Source organism: Sporothrix schenckii (genome assembly GCF_000961545.1).
Source record: "Sporothrix schenckii 1099-18 chromosome Unknown Cont48, whole genome shotgun sequence".
Classification (NCBI taxonomy): Eukaryota; Fungi; Ascomycota; class Sordariomycetes; order Ophiostomatales; family Ophiostomataceae; genus Sporothrix; species Sporothrix schenckii.
This window is the reverse complement of record NW_015971149.1, coordinates 1,364,952-1,378,764: the sequence shown is the minus strand read 5'-3', so window position 1 is coordinate 1,378,764 and position 13,813 is coordinate 1,364,952. Positions and strand designations below refer to the sequence as shown.

Below are 13,813 nucleotides of genomic sequence, written 5' to 3'. Positions count from 1 at the left end.
CACCGCCTTGGTGCAGTGGGGGTATGAGCGAAAAAAACAGTGGATGGCAAGAGCGTTTCTTGGTCTTTCCTTGGCGACATGGAACGTCAAGAAGGGCACGCGAGCATTCACTCAATGCGGAAACGGCGATTGCTCGGAGCGAAACGAAACGAGAGCGTCAGAGGTTAAGCGGTCGGGTGGAACAAGAAGAGACGGAGTGGAGAGCATGCGACATACGATGTACGCATGACAGCAGAACAAGCGCGCAGGACGACCGATGCCAACTCGAGGTCACCGACGAGGCAGTTCAGTTAGTACGTCGTAGTAAAACAGCAGGCTCTGTGGCAGGCGCGACGGGCTGGCCGCGAGCCAGCAACACCAGAAGGAGCGACCCGACGAGGAGGACGCCTGACGCCAGAAATAGCAATTGGGCTCTGTCGTGATGAAGAGGCAGTACGACGTACAGAGGACAAGCGTGCAGAGACTCGTCATCCGACATGCGACAAGACATCGTACGCATCTCGTCTGAATCGTGCAGTTCGACATTCCTTGCATTTCAGTTCTCTGGTCCAGGGCCACCTGTGGACGAAAGTGCTTAGCGGAGACCCAAGCTAGATGGCGGTCTAGCCGCTTTGGGCAGGTTTTGCTGACCCAGGGGTTTTGTGTCTGACTCGGTCTTCCCTTGCCATCCGTCAGTTCGTTTTCTATTTTCACTCATAAAAACGAGCATCGCTATTTCCTGCCCGGCGGGCACGAGCACGCTGCTGCCCTTTGTCGTACCATAGGATCAAATCCGTCACCGACCGATTTCCCAATCGGGCCAATTTGAGCTGGTTCTGGCACGGACAAGAAGGAGCGATTGCAGGAGCGATTGTCCGCAGCCCACACTGCCATGGTTACATTACGCTGTTCTGTTCGACATACACAGTACATATCGGTCGGGAGACAGAGCACGGAGCCATGCGTAACGTGCTATTGTGCTCTGTTGGAGAGGTGTTTCTTTCCTTGGATGTCGTCGGTAATGGATATGTCGAGTACGCTGTGTCAGCAGCCAACAGCCAGCACATAGTAAATGTCTCAGCTCTTCCAGCGGGCTTCAGAATGGCCAAAAATGGTAATTGTCATGGCACGCCAAAAAAGCCACCAGGAAAGAGCGAACCCAACACATTGTACGAAATACACAGTAGAGATCCAAGAGGAAGGAACGGCCGCCCGTCGTCGACTCCGTAGGTACTGCACGACGCCCATACACGAGGAAGGTACTTGCATCCCGCCGCGAGCTCACGCTACGCCCACCCATCACACGGCTAGACCAGCCCCACGGACGGTCGCCACACGCTCTTTCCTAGCCCGTACCCACTCCTGGTTAGCTCCACGCGCAGGAAGGCGAGTGACGGACGGAGCGACCAGAAAACAAAGCAAAAACAGCCGAGAAAGGCAAGACAAGCAAGAAGCGCAAGAAAGAGTGAGCAAGAGCGACCAGAGCCAGAAACCGAACCTAAAAAAGGAAGGGACAAAAAAACGAGCACAACTGAAATAACGGGAATCCCAGCAGGAACCGCCGAGACAAGCCCCCCACCCCCCGTCTGGACTGAAAAGTATATCAAGCTCGCATCGCCATCTGTGATCCGGTCCTGTCGATTTTTTTGCTTCTCTCTTTCTTCCCCAGGATGCTTATTGTGTCTTCGAGTACACACACACCTCAGCAGGGACGTCACACGCGAGACTGATCCAGATCGCCGGCGGATTTTGACTGTACATACCAGTCCATTCCCTCGTCTCTCTTTTTTTTATCTCTTCATTTTCTACTCTCCTTTTCTCCCCAACTGCCATCGCATCACAATGTCCGACTTCATCCAGCACCAGCCGGTGCACTCGGCAGTCATCGGCCAGATCCCCGTGCCGCACGGTCCCGAGACGGGCGCGGAGACCGAGACCTACCCCATGGGCCCCGAGGGCCTCTACACCGAGGAGCAGGAGCGCGAGATCTTCAAGTACATCACGCACCCCGACGACAGCTACAACGAGCAGGGCACCTACTGGGCCGACCTGCCCCTGGCCAAGCGCTTTGCCTTTGTCAACCGGGTCAACAACGCCGAGGCCGCCTCCGAGCTCAAGGCCACCTGGAACCTGTTCAAGCGCGATCCGCTCGGCCCCGTTGGCTGGTACTTCCGCAATGCCGTGCTGCCCGGTGCCGGTCTCGGCCTCGAGGGCTACGTGCTCTTCTCCATTGGCAACCTGTCGCCGCTCTTCTCCGCCGCCTGGCCGCAGTGCTGGGGCAGCAAGGCCACCGAGTGCGACAAGAACTGGATTGCCGCCGTCACCTATCTCGAGGTCATTGGCATCATGTTTGGTCAGGTGTCTGTTGGTGTAAGTGCTGTGGCTTCGTTTTGGCTTTTTTTCGTTTTGTTGTTCTTTTTCTCGTCATTCGATATACCTAGTCAAGTTCGTGCTAACAATTCAGGTCATTGGTGATTGGATTGGCCGTCGCTGGGGTCTCATTCAGGACGCCCTGATCATGTTTGTCGGTCTGCTGATGCTCACGGCCTCGTGGGGCCTGACCCTGCAGGGCTGGGTCATCTGCTACGCCTGGTCGCTCTTCTTCTACAGCTACGGTGTCGGTGGCGAGTACCCCATGACTGCCACGTCCTCCATGGAGAGCGCCGTCGGTGCCGGCAAGCTGTCGACCCGCGACGACCGCCTGCACCGTGGCCGCAAGGTCACCATGGCCTTCCTGATGCAGGGCTGGGGCCAGCTGATCAACCAGGGCCTCCTGATTGTGCTGCTGCTCGTCTTCCACCACGGCGACGGCGATCCGCCGTACGGCCTGTCCACCGTCCAGTGGACCTTCCGCCTGTCGTTTGCCTTCCCCGCGGTCGGCACGCTCTGGCTTGTCTACTACCGTACGTACAAGATGCCCAACGCGTCGCGCCAGCTGCAGCTCGTCAAGAAGCGCGCCAACGTCACCGGCTACGACGTCAACTCGCTGCGCACCATCTTCCAGCACTTTGGCGGCCGCATCCTGGCCACCGCCGGCACCTGGTTCTGCAACGACGTCTTCTTCTACGGCAACAAGCTGTTCCAGGGCCAGTTCATCAACGTCATTGCCGACAACCCGAAGAGCGTCATGGTCACCTGGGTGTGGAACATCTGCAACTGCATTGTCTCCCTGTTTGGCTACTACCTGGCGTGCTTCCTCATCGACAACAAGCTGTACGGCCGCAAGATGATGATGCAGGTCGGCTTCCTGATGTGCTTCATCTTCTTCGTCGTCCCCGCCTTCCACTACAAGTACTACTCGGGCCTCAGCGGCATCCACGCCTTCCAGGCCATGTACTTCTTGTCGTCCTTCTTCAACCAGTTCGGCCCCAACTCGGTGACCTTCCTCGTGGCCGGCGAGGTGTTCCCCACGCCCATCCGCGCCACGGCCCACGGCTTCTCGGCCTGCATTGGCAAGTCGGGCGCGCTGCTGGCCTCGGTGCTCTACAACTACATCGACACGCAGACCAAGTTCTACGTCGTGCCCTGGTTCGGTCTGGCCGGCATGCTCCTGACGCTGGTCTGGCTGCCCGACACCACGGGTCTCGACCTCAAGGAGCAGGAGCGCCGCTGGAGCTACATCAAGGACGGCCGCGACTCCGAGTACCACGGCATTGCCGTGCACCCCACGCACCTGTCGCTCTGGGAGCGCCTGTGGGGCGTCGGCAAGTACTACAACCCGGAGCTGGACGCCAAGGCCAAGATCCAGGACCTGCGCGCCGACTGGGAGGCCCGCGAGAACGCCAAGCGCGAGGCCGAGGTGCACGGCAAGGACGGCGAGGTCGTCCTCGACGACACTGGCCTGACCGACGAGGCGCACAACTACTTTTTGCACACGAGCCCCAACAGCCCGTACCTGGCCGGCCAGAACGGCCAGGCCAACGGTGTGCTGCAGGACGCTGCGCTGCCCAACAGCGCCAACGAGAAGGCCAGCGGTCCGTCGGAGAGCTCGCAGTAAACTGCGAGTCGGCATGTCAATGCAGTCGCGCCTTTTTTCTGTATTTTTTGACTTTTGATTCCCCTGTCCCCCTCCCTCTCTCTCCGGGCACACTCGTGCGTCTTTAACCATTGTCTCCTGCATAATCAGCCATGAGCCATGAGCCTTTGTATTTCCCTATTGCCTTGCCTCTCATTTTGCCTACACGAGACTGAGCCCCTTGTGTGTCTGTCGGACACAAAGGCAGTCTAGTCTCTTGGATCTAAATTGACAGCCTCGCTTTTTACTCTTCTGCCGTTTTCGTATATTATATATATATATGGACGATGGTTCTTGGTGAAACATTTTAATAGACATTTTGATACCTTTTTGAATACAAAACAAACCAACCATTATTCTGCCCATGTTGTGGCGCGACTCTTGCATGACAATTGCATTACCATACGAGTGAAAAAAGGAGAATCTCGCGTGTGTTGCAGTTTGGTTCTTGGTGAGCAAGGAGCCGTTTGCTTACTGCCCGTGGTGCGATACGTCAAGGCTACCGTGCCGACGTCGCTGCTGAACTTACACCGTCCATCGAAAACTGTCAAACACGAGAAGCTGAAACACAACAGCCACGAGCTCGGCCTTTGATGGGGAGAAACGAGGGGGTAGGTGAGGGGCGCTCGTCGATAATTCACGCATCGTGAGACAGGAAAGAGGAAAGGTTGTGCTTTCGGCGACATTAGGAAGAGAAGAACAGTCTCGGACACAAAGAAGAGCGGGCCCTTCACAAACTGGCCCTTCAAGAACTGGCCCTTCACGAACACCAAAAACCCCACCGTTGCGACCTACCTCGTCCTTGCAGCACATCGCACGCCGGTGCACCGTAGCTGTGAGCTCCGAGCAGGCGGAGTCGATGTCCCTTGGAACACATCCTGCGATCCCGAGCACAGCCCTCTTCGCTGCGGCCCCTGGTTGTTTGTGGTTTGTGGTTTGTGGTTTGTGGTTTGTGATTCGTGCGTCACCGGTCGACAGGCAGCTTTCCTCGCAACATTTCCCAGTTCGGGCAATGATGCGAGTCTGGGACATCCTGAGTCTGGGTCTGGGTCTGGGCCTGGTGCTTAGTTTGACGATTCGCCAAGAGCCAGAGGACCAAGGCATCCAGGAATCGGGGGGATAGGCATGGTTTGGGGGAGAACGTTGTGAGGACGTGCGCGTCCTTTGGGTTGTTGCGGATGCACGTCGATCAAGAGAACCAAAGGAGGGCGACGGGCGAGCTGGGTTCGGTATTTGGCCATGGTGGCCCCGATCCATGACGGTGATGTTTTCCTGCGGACGTCCACGCCTGCACAAAGAGGGCTCTGCCCGCACGCTCGCGAGCTGGTACGGCCTACGCCTGGTGGGTTTCATTGCGAACAGACAATGCGAGGGTCGTGAGACAGGGTCGTGCGCACGTCCAGTTCACGATGCACGTTCCACTGTTCCAGGTTTTGGCTGCCAACGACCACGGCATCTGTGCTTATTTGTGTGTGAAACGGTGTTGCAACAACATGTTTTGGGGGTTTTACGACGCACGATTTTTTTGCGGCTTGGTTGGTGATCATGGAAACGAGTACCGGGTGAGAGAGCGTTATGGATGGAGGCACAAGGAAATGATGGAGTAGTCCGTGATAGCTTTGTAATTTAAGTTGTTCATGAATTGAAAATAAACCAGTAAAAAATAGTAAAAATAAATTAAAAAGACATTGCATTTCTTTCCATCTTTTTACTCGAACGGAATTCATTTCATGAATTCCAAATGAGAGCACAAGACAAAGCTGACATGGTTTCATTCATATGGCGACTCATTCACGTCGACAAGCTGAGAAGCGCCGACCAACCAATGGTGACGCATGAAAAAAAGCGAGGCGCGGAGAATAGTGGCCGTATGCTGGAGCGATCCTGAATGCATACCGCATGTCTCCTTGAATCCTCGCAGACAGCTGCATCGACAAGACACGGCAGTCCCCATCTGTAGAGCAACCTGCGATCGCCCTTTGCTGGTCGCCTCCTGACAGAGATCGCGACGAGGATCGCAGAATCGCAGACAGGGATGCAGTGAAACAGATATGCTCCGTACAGAACACTCCGCAAGGCGTGGAGTGTGGGGAATTCCTGCCGCTCTGCATTTCGCAGGCGTTTGGAGACGCTGCATTTGGAAAAACAGTGAACAGTGTATCAAGTTCAACACAGCCTCGTTTACCACGGCCGTCCCTCGCTTCCTTTTCTCTTTTCGCATTTTTGCTTCCCTTCCCCCAAAACGTTTCGCTAGTCGCCCAGCCACAAAGCCGTTTCATATTGATTTTCTGGGTAGCCAGTAAAAAAAACTAACAAGGAAATAAATTAAGAAAAAGAAAAAGAAGCTCGGGCCGCAAAAGGCCCGCCGACCTGGAAGGCTGCCGTCACACATAGAGTCGCACCCGGCAGTTCCCAGGCGGCCTACCGTACGGGGTTTTTTTGCGAATATCGCAGCGATCCTGGGTTGCATCCCTGTGAGAGATCGTGGACAAAGCCCCTCGCAACCGTGGGCGGTCCTGGCACGGCTTGGCAGCTTCACAGCGGACACAGACACGCTCGTACCAGAAAGCCAGGATCGACAAAGCTCAAATCCTCGTCAAGCTCGCCAAGCTCGTCAAGCTCATCAAGCTTTTTGCTGTGTCTTGTTCGTGTTCGTCAACGATATGGTGGTCTCTTTACTCTTACTTCCGACGGCTCGGAGCATGCTCCACGGCATATGCTTATGAGTGCAGGCCTCTCTCTGACGTCGCAGCTCTGGCGACGCTCCGCCACTCGGTTTGCATTGTTTCCTTTCTTCCCTTGTGTTCTTCGATTTGGTATTCGATTTGTTACCTCCCCTTTACCTCCCCCCTTTGTGCTTCCCCACAGCTACCGAGCCTCTCGCATCACTTCCAGACCTTGTCGACCGAGTAAACGTTCCCGCAGATCCCCCTGCGGCCTTGCTCCTTGCTTCTCGAAACGATCGTGCTGCGGGGCCACTCTCTCTGTCTGGGCCGTGTCCAAACAGCCCGTGTCATGTCGTTTCCGTGTAGACGACCCCCTTGGCTCGATGCTCCAATCGCGTTTATGTCCCCCACCAAGATCATCAACGCTCCAGCGCTCCAACGCTCCAACGCTTCAACTCTTGGCGTCACGATGCTGTCTCGTAATTCAATGGGCAGACCAGGCGTGATGGGCTGCCGCTGGCCGCTCGCCTGCCTCCTACACGCCGACAGCATCCGCGGCCGACAACGCATCTCTGGCCGATGCCGACGCCTGTTTCAACCAGGTGGACCAAGCATCGACCAAGAGGCGGGCAGAGTCTGGAAGAGAAGCATAGATGGCGTCCTCTTGTCCTCTTCTTGTTCGACATCGTGGGACCAAAAAAGTATAAAACACCTCGTCGTCTCGCCCACTTCCATTCCTCCATCTTCTCTTTCCTCATCAGCAACAGCATCTTCTGACAACCTTTCAACACCATCCTCTCATCTTCTCTTCTCTTCTTCTTCTTCTACTTTCCATTCTTCAGCCGATTGATTCGTGCTTCCCTTTCTGCTCACTACAATTTACTCTTATACGATTGATTCGTTTCACTTCTCTTGCTCGACTTCACATTCAACGTTTCCACTCTGATCCACTCCTCCACCCCCCACACCAAAATGTTCTCCAAGATCTTCCTCGTTGCCCTGGCGTCCTCGCCCCTCGTTGCTGCCCACGGCAAGATCGCCGCCATCCAGGGCGACGCTGGCGGCAACACCACCGGCCTCGGCATCCAGGGCGGCGTCGTGCCCGGCGCCGGCCGCAACTCCAAGACCGAGGTCGACACCACCGTCTTCAGCTCCATCAAGGCCCAGTCCAACGGCCTCGGCCGCACCACCGGCCAGGGCAAGAACACCATCGACATGGTCAGCCAGGCCCAGGCCCTGAGCGGCGGCGGCGACCTGCCCCAGGTCTCGGCCGACAACGGCTCGCTCTCGGGCGTCTTCCACATCGTCACCACCGACGGCGCCGGCCCCCTCAAGGCCGTCCTCGACACCACCGGCACCGGCAACTTTGCCGACGGCGCCCTCATGGACGTCACCACCCAGGTCCCCGGCACCTTTGGCAACATCTCCCCCTCCGGCAACCCCATCCGCCGCGCCCTCGTCGCCATGGGCGTCATCGCCAAGCGCGCCGCCAACGTCAACAAGGACTACCCCGTCGCCGTCGCCGTCCCCGCCGGCACCACCTGCACCGGCACCGTCAACGGCCAGTCCAACGTGTGCCTGGCCAAGATTGCCAACTCGAACCCGGCCGGCCCCTTTGGCGGCGTCGTCGCCTTCCAGGTCGCCAACGGCGCCGCCTCGTCGACCTCCTCGTCCTCCGGTTCCACCGACAGCGCCGCCTCGGCCGCTGCTGCCTCCGGCTCGGCCAGCACGGCCGAGGCGGTGTCGGCCAAGGCCAACAAGAACAAGAGCGGCAAGCGTGGTGTCAAGTTCACCGCTTAAAGTGACGGGCCTCTTGGGCACCCCGGCTACCAATAGCCAACCCCTGATTTGCCAGATCCTGTACATATTAGTGACGATGGCACAGACAGCGAGACAGAGAAAGAGCAGACATTCAGCAGAAAGGGCAAATGAATAGGGGAGAGTGCAAGAGACGAAGAGGAGAAGAAGAGAGAGACAGAGAAACAGTAACATCTTGTACATATATCATGAAGAGGCTGTGCCTTTTCGAGAGATCAATAAATGAGTTAAAACCTAATCAGAACAGCCGATTGTCGCCCAAATGATATCCAAGAAGCTGACATAGCAAATCATCCACAGTGTGTCTATCCTGCTAAATGGACCGTGTATATCGTTGTAGCCCCTTCTCATCATTCCACATTGTACAGGGCCTGCACCACGGACCACGCCCACTCGGCCGCCCGGTCAACGCCGCGCAGATCACGCAGCCATGCAATGCACAGCGCCGTCGTGGTCCGTGCCGCCCGCGCAAACTGCTCACCGCCGCACAGCGTGGCCGTGATGCGCTGCAGGATGGGCAGCTGCTGGGCGAGGCGGAGGACGAGCAGGACGCCGAGGAAGTTCTGCGTGTAGAAGAAGAGGCACGGGACCAGCCGCTTGCGTGTGCACGTCGGCGACATGGCAATGGGCCACGACAGGCACGCTTGCAAGCAGGCGGCGGCACCGGCGGCGTCGTCGTGCGACAGCTGCGCCGGGTGGTGCATGGCCTTGTACAGACACGGCTTGTACACCAGGTACTTTGTGTAGTAGTAGCGGGAGCGCAGGAGCGCGACCTGCAGATCGAGGGCGAAGGGGTACGCTACGGGCGTGGCGTCGAGGTCGGCCGAGAACATGGTGGCCGCGGGTGGTGCAGGTGGTGCGGGTGGCGCCGGCGTGGCCGAGGAGTGGATGGACGTGGTAGCCGAAATCGGGGCGGAGGTCGACGCAAGCGCGGATGTGCTGGACGACCCCATCGAGGAGGTCATTGACGAGGTCATTGAGGAGGTCGCCGTGGCCGAAGGGGCGACCATGTCCTCGTCCACCGAGTCGCCGTCTACAACGACAAAGTCGTCTGAGACGCCGGCGCTGGGAAAGTCGGCCGGTCGCGACTCTTGCCAGCGCAGGTGAGGTGGTAGCATCCCGCGCCAGCCCTCAAGCTGCTGGGCCATCTGGGCGATGCTCGCCGGAAAGAAAAACAGCGCGGGCGCGCTGTGGAGGGAGGACGTACGCGGAGATGGGAGGCTGCCGGGGGTATCGATGGAACCGACGGAACCCATGGAACCCATAGAACCCATGGAGCCCATGGTCTGCCCGTCCATGCTTGCTGCACTTGGCGTTGATGTCTGCGTCTTTGTTGTTGCTCCATTTCCTTCCGCTCCTGTTGTGACCACGGCCCAGATGAGTGCTGTTGTCAGTTTTATTGGATCCAGAGTAAAGGGTTTGTATTTAACAAAAACCTAGACGGGAGGAACGGGTCGCCAGTATTTACCAAAACGAAGGGTTCTGTCAAAGTCGACGCACAGCCGCCGCAGCACGATCTGCGAAGCAAAATGCTCCTGAAAGTGGGATGCCTGGTTGGCAAGGTAGTCGTCTTGCGCGTAGGGTCCATTGAAGGACGGCAGTCCAACAAGGTCTTCAAAGCGGTCAAGGCCGGTCAGGGGCAGGCCGAGTTCGATGTTGAAGTGGCTTTGCAAGTCAGATATGAGTTAAGAATCATGGAAGGGGCGGAGAAAGCCGCAAGCCGGAAAAGAAAAAGGAAAGAAAAAGAAAAGAAAAGAAAAAAAACCTACGTCTCAATAATCAAACAATACCAAAAGATGTGGCGGATCAGATCCGCACGGGGTGATGCCAACTCGGAGGGTTTGCTGGATGTGTTAGTGGGACAATGTAAGCAGACACGTATGAGCGGTTGGACGAAGTCGGCACCCGGCATACCTTGTAATTAGGGCTTGACAGGACAAGGATGCTGTCGTTGTATGTCGCCAGTAGTCCTAGACGGTTAGATGCGTCAAAGAAAGTAGTGAAATTTGTGTCGAGGAGGTCGAGGCATCCTTACCATGTGTCGTAGACATGTGGAGCAGTAGATTCTAGGTAACAGGGAAAGAACAAAACAAGTCAGCGAAACAGCTCGGCTGTGCATCGTGCCAAACTTGACTCACCCTGCCAGAGCGTAGATTTGCATGTTCTCCAGGCTACAGTCGCCCGACACAAAACCCATGCGACGCCGAGCCTCGTTGAAGAGGGCAAGGCCCGGTGGGTGCCGTACGGTGCCGCCTTTCACGCCGCCCGTGGCCCCCAGAACAGGCGCGCCTTGGACCCCGGCAATGGAAACATCGCCGAGGGCGGCCACGAGGAGTACAAGGGCCGAGTTTGCCTGGTCGTTGGTGCCGGCGCTGCTCGTCTTGTCGGCCGGGTTGGCGGCATCCTGGCCGAGCTCCAACGCGACGGGCAGTGTCACGCCCAGAAAGGTCTGGCGGTCGACAATGGGCGCAATGTAGTTGAACGAGTCAAAGTAGGCGGTGCTGAGGCGGTAGAGCGTGTCCCACGACAGAAGCGGCGGTCCGCCCAGGGATGTTGTGGCCATGGTCGAGCCGAGGGAGGCGCCAAGCGAGAAGGGCATGGGGCTTGCCACAGAGGCTGGCATGGCGGGATAAAAGCTGTTGGGGGCTGCCGTCATGCCACCGACGCCCATGCCGGGCACGCCGGGCACGCCGCCCATGGCGAGGCCCACGCCGCCACCCATGGAGTCGTTGGTCGGCAGCCGCTGCTGCGGATGGTGCAGCCCAAGGACAACGGCCTGAGCGTCGTGCTCGGTTCCTAGTGCTTGAACGTGGATCTGCAGGATCGCCAGCTGCGGGGCCAGCGGTGCGAGCATTTGTTGCACGACGGGCCAGCCCAGCATCTGGTACACGGCCGGGGAGTACCGGTATGTCGAGGGTGTGGCGGGTGCTGTTGCTGCCGAAGCAGCAGCAGTGGTGGATGTATACGGTGACACTGGTGGTACGGGTGGCACGGGTGGCACGGGTGGTTGTGGCGGCAGGCCGAGGAGGGCCGGCGCGGCATATCCAGCCGACGCTTGCCTGACGGCCCCGCCACTCCCCAGGCCGTCGATCTTGCCCTCGAGCGCCTTGAGCCGGTCGAGTATCTCGCTCAGGGTCTTGTCCTTCTTGGTCGGCTGGGGCTCGCGGTAGCGGCAGGCCAGCTTGAACTTTTGGCAAGTGCCGCACTCGGGCCGCTGCTCGTCGCATTTTTGTTTGCGGCTGCGGCACGTGTCGCAGGCCTGGGCCGCAATGGCGCCGCGCTCTTTGCGCTGGCCAGGGACGGAGCCGGTCGTGGTAGAGGTGGACGAGGCAGACGCGGCCGACCCTGCCGTGTTGGCGCGGGTGGGCGTTGGGGTGGGTGTGGGTGTCGATGCTGTCGTCGCCGGCAACGATGCTGACGCAGGCCCGGGGCCAAAGGGCGGCGGGAGGGGCACGGCCGTTCCGCCGATCGATCCTGTCGAGCCGTGTGATGGGAGGTGTTGATGCTGGTTCTTGTGGCGTTGGCGGCCACCGCCGCCGGTATTCATGGTCGGTGGCAAGGGAAATGTGAGGTGTCTGGTCTAATGTCAAGGGGGTTGTGTTCGATGGACTGATATGCAGAGGTGGTGTGTATGAGGATCGTGACAAGCCAAGGACAATGGACGGGAAGATGGACAGAAAACAAATGCAAACAGTCACGAGCGTGCATGTTCTCTGGTACGAGTGTCATGGCAAAACATGTCGCGAAGAGTTGTTCAGCCTGGCTGCTGGACGCCGCGTGCATGTCGCATGCGTGCTCTCTAACTACTGGTGATTCTCGGGTATGGACAATATTGTGTGACGTATGTCGTAAGGAGTGCTTGGCACGACGCAGCGACGGCAGATATTCACCCCTGTGGAGATTTAATGGGCCCGATGCTTGCAAGTGACACCCAACCACTCCGAGAAAGAGACAAGATACGTCGTGAAGAAGGAGCGAATGACAGGGACAGGGTTAGGGCCAGGGGGGAAAGTGAGAAGCGAGCGGTGAGGAGCAGACATTCATGACAGGGAAGGAGCGAATGGCAGCAAAGGGCAGCGAGGACAAGGAGCGGAAGATGGCAGAAGCAATAGGCGTCATCGAGCGTCATCAAGAGGTGTCATTGGAGACGCCATCGAACGTATCAGACGCGCACCGGGGCGTGGGCTGGACAGCTAGCGAGCTAGTCCGCAATGAATTCAAGACCTTGCTTGAGTGCATACAGAGCAGAGAACCTGCGAGTGAGGAGAATCTGGACGCACATTGGCCGGCATTTGGACCTGATCTGGGCCGTTCTTGCCTTGCCAGCTTGTGTCCATGTATGCAAATTCCCGATACAACCTGGGTGTTTAGTCGCGGTCGCTCCTTCCCCGTCCACATGGAGTGGGACATTGGTCCACTGCCAAATTACAGCAAGAGCGGCCACTGCGACACCTGCCTGTCTTGCTTTTGCCTTGCAAGGTAATATGCGATATGGGAGGAGCAGCACGGTAGCAAGGTAGCAAGCTGGCAAGGTAGCTCTCAGGGAAAGAGGTTCTGCAAGGCCAGGGGAAAGGAAGCAACGTCGTCCCCACTTCCCACGTCCTCACACAAGTGCCCACTACGTCATGGCTGGAATCCAAAACAAGCGGCCCGCAAAACAACAAAAGCCACACAAACAAGGGCACAGCGCAACACAGCACATGCAAGAAAGAGCAAACCACAGAGCACAGGACAGCAGTTCTGGTAGTGTCCAGAGAGCCAGAGCATGCAAAAACCGAGGCGACCCGAGTCGGCCTGGGGCGGTCCTCAGGTGGTAAAACCAATGCTAGGCGGCTGCTCTTGCGAGACTACTGAGTACAGGCGAGACTACAGAGAAACTGGGACCGCGCTGCTCCGGACAGGGATAGCTTCGATCCCCTGCCGGTGCAGGCGTAGATCCCAACTATCAGACGGTTTCCTGGGCGAGCCTAGTCTCCTAAGCTCGTGACGACGAGGGCATCAGAGCTATCCAGGAAATCTGTAGTAGCTCGGGGGGATGGGATAGAGCTGCAAACGGAATCACGCGATTGGGGCGAGTTTCTAGCTATCAACTTCGATCGGTTGAGCTGTCTTGCTGTCTTAAGAAGCTCTGTTGAGCTTGTCAAGCGAGCGCCTAAAGCGTGTTGGAGAGTTGTAGATCCTATGACAGCGAGACATGAAACGAGCGAGACATCGGTTCGTTGGCTCTCTTGGGACAAACAGCGGGGCCAGGCTAAAGGCAGAAAAGACGAGACAGGATTGTGGATGGCCAGAGACGACGAGGTGCAGCCAGCATCGCCAAAAAACTTGAAAAAGC

The 13,813-nt window shown here is 57.7% G+C and overlaps 3 protein-coding genes across 3 annotated transcripts; 2 read left to right on the top strand and 1 right to left on the bottom strand.

Moving 5' to 3' along the window:
- Positions 1 to 1,821: 1,821 nt before the first annotated feature.
- Positions 1,822 to 3,976, top strand: SPSK_00725 (uncharacterized protein; the record flags this gene model as incomplete). Its single annotated transcript, XM_016727673.1, has 2 exons — positions 1,822 to 2,349; positions 2,444 to 3,976. The coding sequence occupies 2 exons, from the start codon at positions 1,822 to 1,824 to the stop codon at positions 3,974 to 3,976; spliced, it is 2,061 nt and encodes a 686-aa protein (XP_016584294.1).
- A 3,656-nt stretch (positions 3,977 to 7,632) lies between these two features.
- On the top strand, positions 7,633 to 8,460 carry SPSK_00878 (cell surface protein; the record flags this gene model as incomplete). Its single annotated transcript, XM_016727824.1, has 1 exon — positions 7,633 to 8,460. The coding sequence occupies one exon, from the start codon at positions 7,633 to 7,635 to the stop codon at positions 8,458 to 8,460; it is 828 nt and encodes a 275-aa protein (XP_016584293.1).
- A 368-nt stretch (positions 8,461 to 8,828) lies between these two features.
- On the bottom strand, positions 8,829 to 12,025 carry SPSK_00680 (uncharacterized protein; the record flags this gene model as incomplete). Its single annotated transcript, XM_016727630.1, has 3 exons — positions 8,829 to 9,862; positions 9,947 to 10,143; positions 10,617 to 12,025. 3 exons carry the CDS (start codon positions 12,023 to 12,025, stop codon positions 8,829 to 8,831), a joined length of 2,640 nt encoding a protein of 879 aa, XP_016584292.1.
- Positions 12,026 to 13,813: the final 1,788 nt, after the last annotated feature.